The 18,091-nt window shown below is 38.7% G+C and overlaps 1 protein-coding gene across 2 annotated transcripts in view; it reads left to right on the forward strand.

The window, feature by feature from the left end:
* DDHD1 (DDHD domain containing 1) overlaps positions 1-8,205 on the forward strand; it is a 52,830-nt gene extending 44,625 nt beyond the window's left edge. For both annotated transcript variants that reach the window (XM_039320602.1, XM_039320610.1), the window contains 4 exons: positions 1,487-1,636; positions 4,032-4,284; positions 6,217-6,411; positions 7,207-8,205. In XM_039320602.1, the coding sequence (XP_039176536.1) occupies positions 1,487-1,636; positions 4,032-4,284; positions 6,217-6,411; positions 7,207-7,391 (783 nt within the window). In that variant the 3' untranslated portion in view covers positions 7,392-8,205. The remainder of the gene's footprint in view (positions 1-1,486; positions 1,637-4,031; positions 4,285-6,216; positions 6,412-7,206) is intronic.
* The last annotated feature ends 9,886 nt before the right edge of the window (positions 8,206-18,091 follow it).

Here is an 18,091-nt window from a genome sequence, read left to right on the forward strand (position 1 = left end):
GAAATAACCAAAGAGTGAAGGGCATGGCACCTGTTGACCTGAGTCAGGCTATCAAACATCATTTAGCTGGTCTTGGCTGTACATCGTGAATTGTTTTCAATATAGGCACTCCCAGTGGAAGAGAAGCTGTACAAATTTGGATAGTATTTTTGCCTCAAGCCTTTTTTGTCTCTGCAACATTAAAAGATACACCACCAAAAATAGTGTGAATTTACCTTTTTCTTCCCAATTTTGTTCTCCCTTGTCACCTCAATCCAACTAACAGTTTGTATGTTTTTTAAAAAATCATTTTTAAAAGCAGTTTATACAAAGGAATATGAGCATAATAGGAAGCTGGCATCTATTACCATCAACTAATCAGTATATCTGCAAGTTGTGATCAGATTGTTTTGAAGAAGTCATATCTCTGATATTGAACACAGCTTAATAACTGTAGTTTAATTTTATGAGAAATTACTGTACAATAATTATATTTGGTATTAGACTTTTTTAAAGATCTTCAATCGTTATATCCTGGCATGTTGGATTCACTAGGATCTTGGATATTAAAAATGTTAAGATGTATTTGTTGTTCATCTTCTGGCAGCCTCGCATGGTAACCCGGACAGAAAGCACACCCAGATGAGCCAGAGTTTTACTTTAAGGTTTCAACAACAGAATCTTGCAAGTTTGAAAGTAATTGCTCCCCAGTTGCCTTTAGAACCCAAGAAATTAGGGAGGGTCCCTTCTGGGATGTTTGCCACACCCACATTCCTGCTGCTGATTAAGCTGCCTCTTATTTGTTTATTTATTCAGTTTCTATAGCCACCCATCTCAGACAAATGATTCTGGACTGTAACAATCATAAGATCAGTTAGAACCATGCGCAAACACGACATAAATAAATAAATGTATGTTTCTGTCTATCAGCGGCAAAAAAATTATAACTATAACTACCAATATAACCAGGAAACGGTCCTTAAATGTTTGGGACCCCACGTGCAGGCATATAACATATCTGATTGTCCCCTAGCTGTGGCTCCACTCCCTGTTTCCCGTGGCCCTTCCCTCATATCTCTGTATCTCCCTTGAACTTTTTGTTAGAGAAAAAAAAACCCAGCTTTCCTAAGTTGCAGTTAAGTAATGACTACAACCTTCTTAATATTGGCACAGCAAAACAGATTTCTGTTCTGCTTTGGAAATATTCTGAAGAGTTGTTTTTAAGCACCCAGGTTCCCCCAACCTTTCATGAAATATTTCTTTTAGTTGAAATGTTCTCAGGAAACCAAAAACACGCTATGGTATTTTTGTAACATAGCTTTCTTTGGTTATCATACAATCCAAAAAGATTATCAATTCATTATTAAACTGTGGCTTTCCTCAATTTGTATTGTTTCTCAAGGCAATGAGATCACAGCTCTTCTTCCTTACTTCAAAGTTTCCTGCTATGTGCTAGACCAGCTGCCTATTACTCTGCCTGTTAATATCAAATGAAATGTTTCCATAGGTGGACAATTTCTTCTGTATGGGATCTCCATTAGCAGTGTTTTTGGCCTTGCGTGGCATCCGTCCAGGAAACAGTGGAACTCAAGATCACATTCTACCCAGAAAAATTTGTAACCGGTTGCTAAACATTTTTCATCCAACAGATCCAGTGGTGAGTGTTAGTATAGTAGCAAGCTTTCACAGAACAGAGGCAGCTATCATGGAGCCGCTCAGATAGCAAAATTTTGATTAAAATGGCAGTGAAGTTTATTAGGCCATAGTACATCAGGATTTTTTTGTAAGGGAAATAAATTGAAGGATTCCATGGATGGAAGTCCTGAAGGGAAAAACAATTCAAGATGATTGGGAAATTCTGAAAAATGAGGTAATTAAGGATCAAACACAATACCAAAGAGAAAGAAAAATAGGAAACAGCTAATGAGACCAGTATGGTGGCATAAAGAGCTTTCTGAGAAATAGAGAAACAAAACATGGAATTTAAACATGGAAAGGGGGGATCATAAAAACAGAAAATGAGAAAAATAGTTCAAATCCTTAAAACCTATTTTACAATTTTTAGAAAGGCTAAGGCTTAGAATGAACTGAATGTCACAATTAAATCCTTTTTAAAAATGCTCTTTGGAGTATATGCAGAAGAGGAAGAATGTGAAGGAAATGGTCAATCTGCTGCTTGGAGAAGGCTGAACTGCTTAATTCTTATTTTGCATCTGTCTTTTCACAAAAAGAAAAATGGTCAGCTTCAGAAATGGGGCAGAAGAGACATGCAGGTCAAAATAGGCCAGGAATTTGTGATAGAACACTTAGCTGCTTTGAATAAATTCAAGTCTAATTGCCTGGATGGATTACATACTAGGGTGCCAAAGAAACCGCTGTCTCTTCTGTCCCATTTCAGAACCATAAAAGTTCCAGAAGACTGGAGAAGAGGTAACATGGTTGCAGTTTTATGAAAAGTGAAAAAAGTGGCCCAAAACACAGCCCAATGAGTTTGACACCTTAATATCTGGGAAAATTTTAAAAAGGTTGATCAAGTAGTGAGTTTGCAAGCATTTAGAAAGAAACAGAGTGATTACTAGAACCCAGTATTATTTGTTAAAAATAGGTAATGCCAAACAAATTTTATTACATTTTTACATTACAAAATAACTAGATTAGTAGGCCAAGAGAATGTTATGGATGAAGTATACTTAGACTGTAGTAAAGCATTTGGTAAACTGGACGATGACCATTTTTGATGGCCCCATTACAGATGAATTCAGAGTTGATGGACTTGAAGATAACGTACAAGGATAAGTCACACATTTATAAGCTTTTTTTTTTTTTTTTTTGAAGTTGGATATCACAGGCTACCAAGCAATTGTCACTTCTAGTTGAACTTGGCAGAAACATTTTCCTTAATGAATTCAGTCACACAAAAGAATAGCCTTTTTAAATTAAGTTCTGCAAAGGGACTTCCATAGTAAGACTATTGTTCTAGTACATAATGTGTGTCTTGGCCTTCAGTCTTTCTTCAGGGTCTCACTTTCTTCTTTTCTTTTCTTTTCTTTTCTTTTCTTTTCTTGGTCATGTGGTTATATATTTATTAAATTTATAGCCGCCTAACTCCCAATAACTCAAATATGAAAGAAAATACGAAGAAATGTCGAAACATCAGAAACATCAACTGCATGAACTAGATGTATTATACTAGTAGAAAATCAAAGCATCAATTCTTGCATTTTTCTTTTCATAATTGGTGGATGGTTGTTTTAGAAATGTTAAAAGGAAACAATTTATTCAAAAACTTACTTGATCTTTAATGCACTAGTATCCTTAGCAAAACCTAGCAAGGCAAATTGCTCATTATTTCCATGTATATTGCTGATGTTTCTTGCCCTTGTGCAAATATGCCAAATCAACATATGTTGCTTATTTTAAAACAATGTGTAGTACAAATTAATTTAAAATATTCTCAATTCTAACATAAGCTAAAATGATTGTTTGTATAAAACTCATATGAAGCTGCAGGACAGTAATTCTTTTTTTTTTTTTCTAGGCAGCAGGATCTTTAGATCAGTCATATTATGAATGAAGGCAAATACTGTATATGTGTCCCAGGATAATGTTGCAGAATCCGTTCGGGACCAGAGGTTTAATCTTCCAATTTTTTGGACTCATGCTGGAGCCCATCAGGGAACTTCTCCCTAATGGAATATACTGTATGCTTTGGACTATTCTATGCATACTATTTATGTAGTGCCTGGTTGTATGTGGCACCACGTAAATACTATGCATAGAATAATCCCTCAAATGGAATAGAGAGGTTCCCTGAGGATGGGCTCCAGCACAAGTCCGAAAACTCAGAAGACCAAACCTCTGGTCCCGGTGACTGACCCCGATTGGATTCTGCATCAGTCATATTGTTTAAAACTTTTAAATGGAGGTGAAAAGAGAAGGAACATTACTTAAGCATTTAAGTGATAAATGGGTAGATATTTGACCAGATGAAGAATGTATATATCTAAAATGTTCCTTGTTCACAGTTTCTTTCTTTGTCTTCCTATTTGCAGGCCTATAGACTAGAACCTTTAATTCTGAAGCACTACAGTAATATTTCTCCTGTGCAGATACATTGGTATAATACCACAAATCCACTACCTTACGAACACATGAAGCCAAGTTTTCTCAACCTAACAAAAGAATCTACCTCTGTTTCTGACCCTGAATCTCTCACAACATTACCCAGTCCAACAACATCTCCTGTCATGTCTCGGCGGCATTATGGGGAGTCCATAACAAATATAGGCAAAGCAAGCATATTGGGTAACTATATGCTAAATTAAACCTTTCTTTGTTGATGTGTTTGTTTTCCTCTAAAGCAGCGGTTCTTACATTGAGAATAATGTAGGCATTATCCTGAAGGTAATGGAGCAATATGTAATTGCTTATTTATGACTCAAAATCCAGTTTGAGACTGCTGCTGTGAAGAACAGGATCTTTTGGGTTCTTTTGTTGTTTGTTTTTATGAAGTAATGACATTACCTGAGATCAGGAAAAGGGGTAATTGGGTGAAATAGTTTTAAAACCCTCTCACTCTAAAAAATAGAATTCCTGGAGTCATGAGGCTTATAATGACATTGGGCCAATCACTGTATCTCAGATTAATCTACTGCACAGAAATAATAGAGGCAGCATAAGCACAAGATACTGATAATTTAAATTTCCTGGTATGGTTTTCTTTGATATTTTTGCTGTTTAAAAAAGATATGTATTAAATAAAAATGAAAATATGACAGAAGAAATGTGCTCCTATAAATGGTGCTGCAAGGAAGCACACTGTAAATGTTTAATCATAATGTTTAGTTAATCCTCATTTAATGACTGCCTTGTACAGCAACCATTCACAGTCCTCACATTCATGACCTTTTCACATCTGTAAAGCAAAGGAAAGCTGTAGTAAGATGATAAGTGTAGTTTCATTTAGCAACCACTTCGCATAATGACCAAGTTCTGGTCCCAATAGTGGTTGCTAAATGAAGACTACCTGCATTACATTTCAGACACACTCTTTCTTCAAGAGTTCATAATCCTATATAGAATATTGATATTTGAAACGTTGCTCTGTGGACTAGTGGATAGCACTTTTTAATCATTTGGGCTAAAAGCACTGTCCCATAGATGACTCTTATGCAACTCAGTTCCACATCATTTCATGATTCCATTAAGTGGAGGAAAGGATTTATTATATGCACCCAGTTTTGGTCACCATGGTATAAAAAAAATGTTGAGACTCTAGAAGGAGTGCAGAGAAGAGCAACAAAGATGATTGGGGTACTAGAGGCTAAAACACATGAAAGAACAGTTGCAGAAACTGGGTATGTCTAGTCTAACAAAGAGAAAGACTAAGGGTGACATGGTAGCAGTCTTCCAATATTTGAGAAGAGAAAAGGGGTCAACCTATTCTCCAAAACACCTGAAGACAGAGCAAGAAGCAATGGATGGAAACTAATCAAGGAAAGAACCCTTGGATTGAGGATGGGACTCTTTTCCATATTAGCACAACTCTGTCAGAAAGCCTGGATCCCACCCCAAATAAATAAGTAACAAGTTGGTTGTGAATGGGTTGTATAATAATAATAAAGTTGGAAGGGACTTTGGAGGTCTTCTAGTCCAACCCCCTGCTCAGGCAGGAAACCCTGTACCATTTCAGACAAATGGCTGTCCAGTCTCTTCTTAAAAACGTCCAGAGTTCTGGAGGCAAGTTATTCCGCTGATTACTTGCTAATACATGGGCATTAATAGGTGCAGCAGACAATTCCAACTGATGCATTTTTAATGAAATAGTGACCCTGGAATACAGTATCTGAGAATGACACTAGTAATTTCAGGTAAAAGTATCCGCATGGGGGCAGCAGACACAAAAGAAAAAACTCAGTGTTATAGTCCTTAAGGCTGAATAACTGCAGTTTCAGTGACACTATTTTAGTCAAATACTTCTATACGCATGATGAAGGAAAGCTCTGGGGTGGCAATGGACAAAAAAAGCAGTTACACAGCCACTGAATGTTACAATCAGACTGTGAAAAAATAGTCATGAAATATGGACACTGGTCAGTTATACTTGAAGTGGCATGTAGAGAAAACCTGTGATTTCTGTAACAGGGAGCGGTTGTGGTCTTATCATAACCTGTCACTAATCCTGGAGTGCTGTGGCTGCAGAATAACATGACTTGTTTTACTATGCTAATTGAACAGGGGCAGCTAGCATTGGGAAAGGCCTCGGAGGGATGCTGTTCTCAAGATTTGGACGTTCCAATCTGCCCACCTCACAAGTGCCTGAGCCAGGAAAAGAAGTAACAGAAGTAGAGGACAAGAAGCCAGTTTTGAGTCAAACATCAGTCGGCACTCAGACTTTTCCACACAGCAGTTCTGGCTTCCTAGATCCAACAAGTAAGTAGATTTGGTTCTTTACTTTGCTAATTATGTTTTCACCTTTCTATCTAGGGCAGGGATCACCAAACCCTGGTCTGTAGACTGGTATTGGCCCACTAGGAACCACACAAGTGAGCGATGCTTCATCTGTGCATGCGCAGGATCTAGGTAGCACCATCTCTCCCTCCCTAAAAGTTGGGGACCACTGATCTAAGAACTGCTTCCTCCTGATCTGCAAGCAGGATTTTGATTAGCAGTGAGCAAGCCTTATGAGTTGACAAGAGAAGGAATCATGACAAGCTTCAGTGTAGAATTCCAGTTCATTTAATTCTAGAAGTTCTGGCCCTACAAGTTAGAAAGCAAAGTAATATCTAAGCCCTAAATATTTCACTCTCCACTTTTTAGCTCTTGCTCTTATGAGACAATCCTTGCTGCTTCAGTTTTCAGTTTCACTGATATTTCCCTGTTCTTCAGTTGCTCTTATTATGCAGACCATTGTTTTTTTCGATCCAGAGACAACTAGCATAGCTTCTTTGGCTGATATGTAGCTTATGATATTTTGGCTGGAAACTACTTTTTAGTTGCACTGCTGCTGAGTCTCATAATTTCCATTCTGTTATGTGGTTGGGGGACATTTTTGAGATCTGTATCTAATTTAGCAACTTTAGGAGATGAAGAGTGCCACTTAATGGTGCTGCTTCCAGTTTTATTTCCATCACCCCGCTCAAAGGTTAGGTAGATGTGAAGAATAAAAAATGCAGCAAAGGACAAGAGGACAGTTCTTCCGCAATAATGATTTTGTTTCCTGCCTAGTTGAGCTGGACCACAGGATCGACTTTGAGCTCAGGGAGGGCCTGGTGGAAAGCAGGTACTGGTCTGCCGTTACATCGCATACAGCTTACTGGTCATCAATGGACGTCGCTCTCTTCCTTCTTACTTTCATGTACAAGCAGGACCAAGGGGAGGATAACATCAAACCCCACTTAGATCCTGTTTGATTAGGGATAGGGCAGAAATTAGGGAGGAGTGGGAAGGGGAGAAAGGATGAAACATGACAATTGGCACAAAAACAGTCAGACAACATCTGTTTTTAAGGCATGGTGGTTTCAGTTTAAATGCATGTCTGATTTCCTTCCTTCCAAGGTTATTTGTCCTTCAATGCACATATCCATTTCTGTGCTAATTGAGGCCTTCTTGAAAGATCATTCTCAGCTCCCACCCTTTCAGCTTTCAAACAAGCCAGCAGTAGTTGTTTTAGCATCCATGTAGAATAACATCTTTGCAGATTAACATATCTGTTTAAGAGTAGCTGCTTTTTTTAAATACAGAGGTTAATCTGTTACAATGGAATTTGTTTTCATTTAAGAGAAATGCCTGCAGATCTAAAAGAGCCATGTTCTGTGTCCTTTGTATGAGTTAAATTAAGAAGCAAATGGATACCGTTGCCCTCGATAAAATTGAAACTCCATCATGTAAGTGGCAGATACAAAGGGTATAACACAACTCATTCCATGTGCTAAACTGGCAAGCACTCCTTTGGAAATATTGTAACAATAATTTATTATTACCTCTTACTATTTGTTTTCTCCAATGTATTAAAAATGTTAGTTTTCTACAGTTTTTTCCCTTTTGTTTTCTTTGAAGCAGAGGAACACTAAAAAAAACCACATTTATTTTCTACAGTGTTAAGACTTTATTGCTCAGATGACATATGTCATACCTTTGTACTATTTCAATGGAGCTATGGACACTGTGGCACACTTTTCAGTATTTTTTTCATTAAAAATAAACTTTTGTGATATCACACAAGCATTATTTGTTAAATCCTGTTTCTCCAAGACAAGATATATTTTCTCTTTGATTTCGGCATACGTTCATTTTGCTGTCTTCTCAATTTGCAAAATACTTGCACTCAACTTCTTGGAAACTAAGTAGTGGAAAGTAAGTCTTAATTTGTGGTTCCTCAATATCAAGCAGATTCTTAAGATGAGTGTTTGACTTTGAACAATTAGACCATTGTTAAGCTCTTTTGATAAAATGATGCAGGTGAGTATCCAAAGAAGAGGCATTCATACTCAATTACTCAACATATTTTTCTTTCAGCTATTCAGGCTGTAAATGAAGCCATCTGCTTTTCAAACTGCAGGGTGTTTGCTTCTTCACAAGGGCAGTCCAAAACACTAAAAGTATTTCTTCATTCCTTCTTCAGCAAGATTCTCAGTTCATTCTCTCACATGCACGCTCCTTCATTTTGCATGCAGTTATTCCTAAATCTGTAAATGTGACACCAAATTTACTTGATTTATATATGAATTTAATCTTTATTCTTGGATATTCAGGGAACTTGGGGAAAAAATGATTAAAATTTAGGAAAACATAAAAACATGACAATAGATATAATTACCTCCGGTACTTGGACAGAAGATTCTAAATCAGGAGTGTCCAACCTTGGAGACCTTTAAAACTTGCGGACTGCAACTCAGGCTGACTGTGGAATTCTGGGAGTTGAAGTCCACAAGTCTTAAAGTTGCCAAGATACGACACTTCTGTTCTAAATCATAGACTTAAAAGCCATTACTCAGGATCACAAAGCTTCCCTAAGAAGTGGCCTCCTCAGAGTCATACTTGACTCTTCAGAGGAATAGGATCATTTGGTTACATTGTGTGAATTGGCAATTCATGGCACTTGGGGTAGTTTATGTGAAGACACCAGCATTCCTCCTTTTCTGCCACAGTAAAGGGCAGACATTTAAGTAGCACGGTTACTTCCTTCAAGAATTAAACGCTTCATATGTGCTGGAATGTTAAGTTGGCTTCATTTGACGTCACTCTGGAATCTTATAGTCTTGACATTAGTAGAGTCCATTATTGTAGTAATCTTAGTCATGAAAGGGCTTAGATTCTACCACTGAGTCCTTCTGAAATCTTTGTTTATCTCAGTTCCTAAGATAAGCTTTTTCCTGAAGTCATTTTACAAGATGAAGTTGCTTGAAAATGATAAGAGGAGTGGCTTATGGAGGATTGAGATGGCCCATAAGTTTTCTATGCCATTATCAGTCATAATAATACATAAGGGAGAGAATAAACAGTAAATGAAAGCACTATTGAGTAGGTTCAAAATCCATTTAAACTTACCACTAAGTAAACAAAATCTACAGTGAGTGGTCCTTGATGCTCTCCGAGCTTGGTTGTTTCCTTGCAGGCGTTTCATTACCCAAATTAGGTATCACCAGTGCTCTGCAAGAGAACATTCAAGCTCAGAGACCAACAAGGACCCCTCTTTTCAACTCCTGAGCTACAAATATTCTCCTTTATTAGAATTTACAGTCCTCAGGAACTAGAGCCAGGACTTTATAACTTGGGTGTGTAACCAAATTTTGGTGACACATAAAATTGGTAGTAGGGAAGCATTGAGTTTTCTACAATGAGCTGCCAGGCACTTTAACCTCACCATTCACCTCTTGTCTTCCTCCCCACTCTTGTTTTCATAATTCCTGCTATTGCCAACTTTCTTCTGTTGTATTTTCTTCCTGATCTCTGACTATCCTGGTGTCCACCTGCACAAAGTACTCTATGATCTTGGAGCCAGCTAGACAAGTTGTAGGCAGTGGTGGGATTCAGCTGGTTCACACCACTTCGGCAGAACCGGTAGCTATTTTTTTGTTGCCCAGGCCCAGAATGGACTTCTGGAAGCAGCATCCACACAGAGAACCGGTTGTTCACATATTTGAATCTCACCACTGGTTGCAGAGTTTCTGGTTTTCATTTTTTTAAAAAAAATGTTTAGGGGGTGCAGATAGCATTTCAAATTTTTTAAACAAAATTGCTGCAACAGTTGAACATAAATTTATTTTAAAGTGGTTTAAAATAAAAGTAAAGACAGAAAGTGGGAAAAGAATGAAATGTATTTATGAGAAACAAGGAAAAGAGGACGAGGAAGTTGTAGTTTTATCTCTTTCTGCGATTTTTGGGGTGTAATGGAGCCCCATGCAAAATAAAATGATTGGCTTGCTAAAAAGCTAGAGAATGCAGTACCACTTAACATTCATAATAGCAAGCTTTTCATAAAGTCCCAGATACATCTAACGAGTCTGAATATGACTTTCAACTTAGAATAATGTGTCCAGGTTTTGGGATGTGATAGTTCCCACCAGATATCAGTGTTAGCGTGTACTTTCTGTATTTAGGGATAAGCACTCTGGTTGACAACTAGGGCTTAAGTGTGGTATATCTTAACTGTAACAAAGATGGTAATATCCATCTGTAGCTATACCATATATCAGTGATGGCGAACCTTTTAGAGACCAACTGCCCAAACTGCAACCCCAAACCCACTTATGCATCGTCAGGTGCCGGGTGGGTATGGCCTTTGGGTGGGTGTGGCCCATTGGGTGCGTGTGGCTGCGGTGTAACAGCAGACTGGGTGGGACTAAAAAGTTCAATCAATCAATTCCAACTTTGCAATATCTTTTTTTTCCCCGCGAGAAGTTGAAATTGACTGATTGATTGAACCTTTTTTGTTTTTGCACACGGCAGCGGAGGCCTAAAGCAAAAAGGGTTTATAAAACCCAGCTGAAGGCCTAGGACTGGGGTGACGGTGCGCGTGCCCACAGAGAGGGCTCTGAGTGCCACCTCTGGCACCCGTGCCATAGGTTCGCCACCACTGCTATATATCCATCTATAATTCTGCAGATAAAGTCATTATGCACAAAACTGTGGTCAGGTGCCTTGTAATAACTTGATGACTTTAACTGTAAGTGCTAGGGAAAGAAGAATATGACTGTTGGACAAAAAGCAAGAATTTAAAGAAAGTGCCTCCGCCCCTCCTCAAGAAAGTCAAAAATTTGGTCAAGGTGAAAGAATAATAAAGGAGAATATTTGTAGCTCAGGGTTGACATGAAGGGTCCTTGGTGCTCTGTGAGCTTGCTTGTTTTCTTGCAGACGTTTCATTACCCAAACTAGGTAACACCATCAGTGCTACTAAGGAGTGCTGTTTGCTGTCATTTTATATTCTAGTGCCTTTCCCTGACAGTGTTGGGGGTGGTTGGTCTTTGAAATAGAAGCTAACAGCAAATAGCCCAATAAAAAAAAATCTCTAAAACCATCCCCACCAACACTGACGTCAGGTAAGATAAGATAACCTTTATTATCATTTTTATACTGTGGGCACAACGGCACACATCAAAAATGAAATTTTGTTGCCCACTCTCAAAGTGAAACATATATGACACACACCTAAACATACTATGTTCAACATATGTATAGACCCACACCCCTACATATACAGTATATAACAAATATTAAATATTGTCCATCTTGAATATATAATAGAAAGAGGAAGCTTGAGAGTTCATAAGGTTAATGCTGTATGGAACTATGGCTGAATCTGGATATTCTGCTACGGATACCACGAAGCCTCCTCCCAGAAGGTAACAAGGAAAACAGGTCGTGAAGAGGATGTGGTGTAGTGTCCCAGATGATCTTACGGACCCTGCTCAATCAGCACTTCTGTGCAATGTCCTGGATGGGAGGGAGGGAGCTGCCAATGATCTTTTCGGTCATTCTCACCACTCTGCACAGCCTTCCTGTCTGAAGCAGTGATGCCTCCAAACCAGACTGTGATGTTGTATTACAGGATGCTCTTGATTGTCCCCTGTAGAAAGTGGTCAGGACAGGGGAAGGAAGATGTGCTTTTCTCATGCGACGCAGAAAATGCAGGCGCTGCTGTGCCCGCTTCACCAGTTTCACACTGTTGAGCAACCAAGTCAGCCTACTCGCTAGCTGCACACCCAGGAATTTGATGCTGGTAACCATCTCCACAGGTGAATCATTTATGCACAGAGAAGTGTGGCTGTGCCTGCCTTTTCTGAAATCAACAATGATCTCTTTGGTTTTTCCGGTATTTAAAACTAGGCTGTTTTCCTTACACCAGCTCACCAAACCCTCAACCTCCTTGTGGTAAGCTTCCACCTTGTCATCCTGAATAAGGCCCACTACTGTTGTATCATCTGCAAACTTCACAACATGGTTGGTGGCAAACCTAGCACAACAGTCATGGGTCAACAGGGTGAACAGCAGTGGACTTCAGACACAGCCCTGAGGAGAACCTGTGCTCAAGAAAATGGTATTAGAGGTATTTGTTCCAACTCACACATATTGGGACCTGTTGGTAAGAAAATCAAGAATCCAGTTGCACAGAGGAGTGTTTAAGCCTAAAAGGCTAGAATATAAACTGAGAGCAAACCTCACTCCTTAGTAGCACTGATGATGTTACCTAGTTTGGGTAATGAAACGTCTGCAAGAAAACCAGCAAACTCAGAGAGTACCAAGGACCCTTTCATGAAAAAATAACTGGCGAGTGTTTTTTACTTACATAGACCCTCAGTAAATGACCCAGGGGTTCAGTCTGTTAAAATTCTAGTCTTTGGTATATAAACCTGGCTAGAATGGATTCTGTCCTAAATATTTTGGTGTTTTTTAATCAAAGGAATAAAATATGTATATGAACTTACTTTCCTTGGGTGTGGTTACTCATCATTAAAGATCAAATCTTACATGTCAAGTAGTTCATCTCTGTCCTATGTCTTGACTCTGCTGGCAGTCCCGAGCAGTCAACTGTGCTTGGGAAATTATTTATATCTATCAGATATCATATTTAGTTAAGTTCTTCGCAGCCTGATGGTAGCTTTCTGTGCTTTCAAAGTTTTGATAGCCTGCCCAAGAATATTTTAATCAACAAAATAGTTCTGTGTGTATGTGTGTGTGAGAGAGAGAGGGAGGAGAGAGAAAGAGAGGGAGGGAGAGAGAGAAGGCGCATCTGCCCATTTTGACTTTGTTTGAAAAGTCGAGTACAATATACAGAATGTTTTACAGCGACTCCAGCTCAAAGTCTAGCTATATCTTGACTTGTCTCCAAATCCCTCTACTAGGCAGTATGTCATTCTCTGCTAGATGACTAGGCCTGGTCAGCTGTTTTTCTCTGATCCAGTTTTGTATTTATATGGGTAGGAAAGCTGCCTCTTTTATCTCTGCCCCTTAATAGAACACCCATGAGTCATAGGAGACTTTTCTCCAATTTTGGTTTTGTGGGGGGAGGGGCTGGGGGTAGAGACATTGTTTGTTAGTGCCTTTTGGCTCTTTCATTAAGTAAAGGGTGCAACTTTCAGTTTCTCCTGCATCCCCTTTGTCCCTGTGTTGCTGATTTGTTTTCAAAAATGGTTTAGATAAGATAAACTTTATTGTCATTTTTTTTTATTGTGGGCACAACAGCACACATCAAAAATGAAATTTTGTTGCCCGCTCTCAAAGTGAAACATATATGACACACACCTAAACATACTATGTTCAACATACGTATAGACCCACACCCCTACATATATATAACAAATATTAAATTTGTTATATATATATAACAGAAGGAGGAAGCTTGAGAGTTCATAAGGTTAATGCTGTATGGAACGAAACTATGACTGAATCTGGATGTTCTGCTACGGATACCACGAAGCCTCCTCCCAGAAGGTAACAAGGAAAACAGGTTGTGAAGAGGATGTGTAGTGTCCCAGATGATCTTACGGACCCTGCTCAATCAGCGCTTCTGTGCTATGTCCTGGATGGGAGGGAGGGAGCTGCCAATGATCTTTTTGGTCATTCTCACCACTCTGCACCGCCTTCCTGTCTGAAGCAGTGATGCCTCCAAACCAGACTGTGATGTTGTATTACAGGATGCTCTTGATTGTCCCCTGTAGAAAGTGGTCAGGACAGGGGAAGGGAGATGTGCTTTTCTCATGCGACGCTTGAAAATGCAGGTGCTGCTGTGCCCGCTTCACCAGTTTCTCACTGTTGAGCGATCAAGCTAGCCTACTCATTAGCTGCACAGGAATTTGATGCTGGTAACCATCTCCATAGGTGAATCATTAATGCAGAGAAGTGTGGCTGTGCCTGCCTTTTCTGAAATCGACAATGATCTCTTTGGTTTTTCCGATATTTAAAACTAGGCTGTTTTCCTTACACCAGCTCACCAAACCCTCAACCTCCTTGCGGTAAGCTTCCACCTTGTCATCCTGAATAAGGCCCACTATTGTTGTATCATCTGCAAACTTCACAACATGGTTGGTGGCAAATCTAGCACAACAGTCATGGGTCAACAGGGTGAACAGCAGTGGACTTCAGACGCAGCCCTGAGGAGAACCTGTGCTCAAGAAAATGGTATTAGAGGTATTTGTTCCAACTCGCACATATTGGGGCCTGTTGGTAAGAAAATCAAGAATCTAGTTGCACAAAGGAGTGTTTAAGCCTAAAAGGCCAGTTTGTCTACTAGATGCTGGGGAATGATTGTGTTAAACGCCGAACTGAAGTCGACAAACAATAAACGCACGTGAGTATTTCTTTCCTCTAAGTGTTTCAAGCTCAGATGGAGAACAGAAGAAATAGCATCTTCTGTAGAGCAATTTGGTCGGTAGGCAAACTGAAGCAGGTCAAATGCTGCAGGAGAATGTATTTTTATGTTTTCCAGGATTCTGTAGATAATAATGAACTTTCCCCTTTTCACTGAAAACTCTTACTGTTTCAAAGGTTTGTGTCTTCTGTAATGCTTGTCTTGGTGAACTATAATCCTGGTTTTCATGTTATGAGCCATTTGGAGGACAGAAGTAGCATAAAAATAATTGTGCTATAAATATAATAAACCTAATCCATTGAAAATTGTAAGGGATCTTAAAAATTCTATTTTTGTGGGTTCTACTTTAATATAAGAGATGCAGCATTAAATTGGGAAAACAGGTAGCCCATAGGCTATACAGTGGCCTGAACCCCAAAGCTTGGTTTTCTAAAATTCAGTGATAAAACACCAATTTATTATTTTCTTTCTTTACTGTGGTTTGTTACAAATAACAATGAGAAGAAATGTCTCTGCCCCCTCCCCCCCGCATCAGAGGAGAAAAATGCAAGTCAAAGGATTTACCTCATCTGGTGATGTTGCGTGTCACATTTTCAGGTAGTCCAAAAATAAACAAATCAATGAAATACAGCTGCAGAAAAATTACTGTTTGAGTTACACTCTCCCCTACAAGTAGTGCGTGCTAAAAGTATGTCAACAATTAAACATTTCTTTAGTTATTAGAACCAAGCACAAACAATTTGGATTAAGATGTGGGCAGATTTCAAGGAACTTTTAATTTTTACTTCTTACATATTAGAAATAAATAGAACGTCTTTCCTCAACCCACCAATGGCATATCAACACACAATTGTGATCCATGGTCAGAATTTCCAAGTCTCTGGTGGAAAATCAGCTGTCCTAATTAACCGAGTTGCAACTGGTGTATGCAAATACTAACCATTGCATTTTGAGGATAGGAAAATTAGAAGGATATATTATGATTATTTATTTTAATCTGAATTCAGGTAGTCCTTGACTTAGGTCATTTAGTGACTATTCAAAGTTACAATGGCACTGACTCATGACCATTTTTCACACTTACGACCATTGCATCATCCCCATCATCCCCATGGTCACGTGACTTAAATTCAGGCACTTGGCAACTGATTAGTGACGGTTGCGATGTCTCGGGGTCACCTTTTGCGACCTAACAAGCAAAGTCAATGGGGAAGCCAAATTCACTTAACAACTGTGTTATTAACCTTAACTACTGGAGTGATTCACTTAAAACTGTGGCAAGAAAGGTTGTAAAATGGGGCAAAATTCACTTAACAAATGTCTCACTTAGCCACAGAAATTTTGGGCTCAAGTAAGGTTTTAAGTCGAGGATTACCTGTACAAGTTTCCATTCAAAAGAATAAATATATGTTTTTGGTAAAATATTGTTAAATTAAACTGGCAGCAAATTAATTGGCTAGGAAACCGTACATTCAAAGAGCAGGTTTTTTTAATCAGTATAAAACATGGTATATTAGCCATTTCTTCCTTGAGCAGCTGCAAGCAGAGGAATACCAGCATCTTAAATAAAGAGAAAGTTTTGTGTATAGTAATGGTTGGACTAGAACAGGGATAGACAACCTTGGCTCTTTTATGACTCGTGGACTTCAACTCCCAGAATTCCTGAGCCAGCCATGCTGAGGGGAAAGGGAGAGGTTTCCAAGCTGAGCCATGCTGGCTCAGGAATTCTGGGAGTTGAAGTCCACAAGTCATAAAAGAGCCAAGGTTGCCTACCCCTGGACTAGAAGCTGAGAAATTATGAATTCTAGTCCTCTCTTAAGCATGAAAGTCGGCTGGGTGACTTCAAATCAACCACTTCACTCAGCCCAACTCACCTGACAGGGTTGCCACTTGAAATATGAAGTAGTTCCTCATAATGGCTACATCCTGGGTGTTTGCTCCTCCCCAAAGACCTGCAAGAAGTGCTGCCAAGAAGCTAAAGTTATAAAAGCACTCACTTGCAATATGTTCAATTTTTTTTTTTTAAAAAAAAAGGATTATTTGATTGCATTTAGATTTCGGTCCTAGTTTTTCTGCTAGGGAGACACTTGAAAGTACTTGATATTGGAAATCATAGCCTCCTGAAATTTATTTAAATAACACAAAATAAGATAAATGTGATATTAAAACATTTCTTAAAAGTCAGTCGCTGAAATGGAGAAGTAACTCTCTGAGCTAGATCCCATAGGATCCTGCTTTTCTCTGTCTGAGCTGGCACGGCATCCAACATGGCACAGTATAGGTCAGGAATACCAGGGTGTATGTCAAGAGCATTGGCCTTAAAGGACATGAGGAAGAGCCATCTATCTACCAAGGCAACTATTAAGTATGAGGCCCTTAAGTCTGGGCCGAGAAAAAAACTTGAAAAAAATTGTAGCATTGCTTTTTAAAAAATTATATTTACATTCTGCTTTTTTACGGCAATTTACATGACAGTGTCTCTTAATTTTATCTTCACAACAATTTCACACTTCTTTTGGACACAGTCCAAGTTTAATACCATAACTAATGCAGTACACATTATTTAAATGGATAAGTGTGTGTATAGAGCATGCCAAGTGATGTAGACTAGGATCATAAAGTAATTCAAAATGGAAGGAAATCAAGATTAGAATGGGTCTCAAAATCAGTTTCTTCACTGGAATAAACTGAATTATGGGAAGCTATTATCTGTTAAACAAGGAATCGGTGTTGATGTAACAGTTCCCATATAAATATGTACATATTTCATGAAATCCATTTAATATTGAAACTGATTTAAGTTTTCCCCACTCTGGGAATCTTATTGCTGTCTGGTGAAAGATGCAAATTGATTCTAATTTGTGGTGTATACAAAACAAGTTACTACTATTGTGCAGTTTGAAAACTTAGAATAGTGTGTTTTCTATCTCCCTCCTCCCTCCCTTTCTCCCTGTTTCTCTGAACCAGAAATGTTTGGTTTACATGTGTCATATTTAGAACAGATAACCCCTTGTAGCAGTGAATAAACAAATGCCATCAGCTTCTTACTGACATTTTCCATTATTGTAGTTACATTACTACTCTGCAAGCTTGCTCATCTAAATGCATAAATTATGCTCCTGGTTATTGTTTTGCTTTCTTTCTATACTGTATTTTACTATTTCCATTCTGTTTAACCTATACCTAGCACCTTGTTTTCTTCATGGTTCATGGTTGCTTCTCAGCCCTTCAAACACGATCAGAAAGATATGGTAGTATGTTAGTGAAAGTTCACATATTGGACTGAAACTCATGGGTAAAATT

This window comes from Crotalus tigris, unplaced genomic scaffold (genome assembly GCF_016545835.1).
Source record: "Crotalus tigris isolate CLP2741 ecotype Arizona unplaced genomic scaffold, ASM1654583v1 scf7180000017605.3043972, whole genome shotgun sequence".
In the NCBI taxonomy this organism is placed as follows: domain Eukaryota; kingdom Metazoa; phylum Chordata; class Lepidosauria; order Squamata; family Viperidae; genus Crotalus; species Crotalus tigris.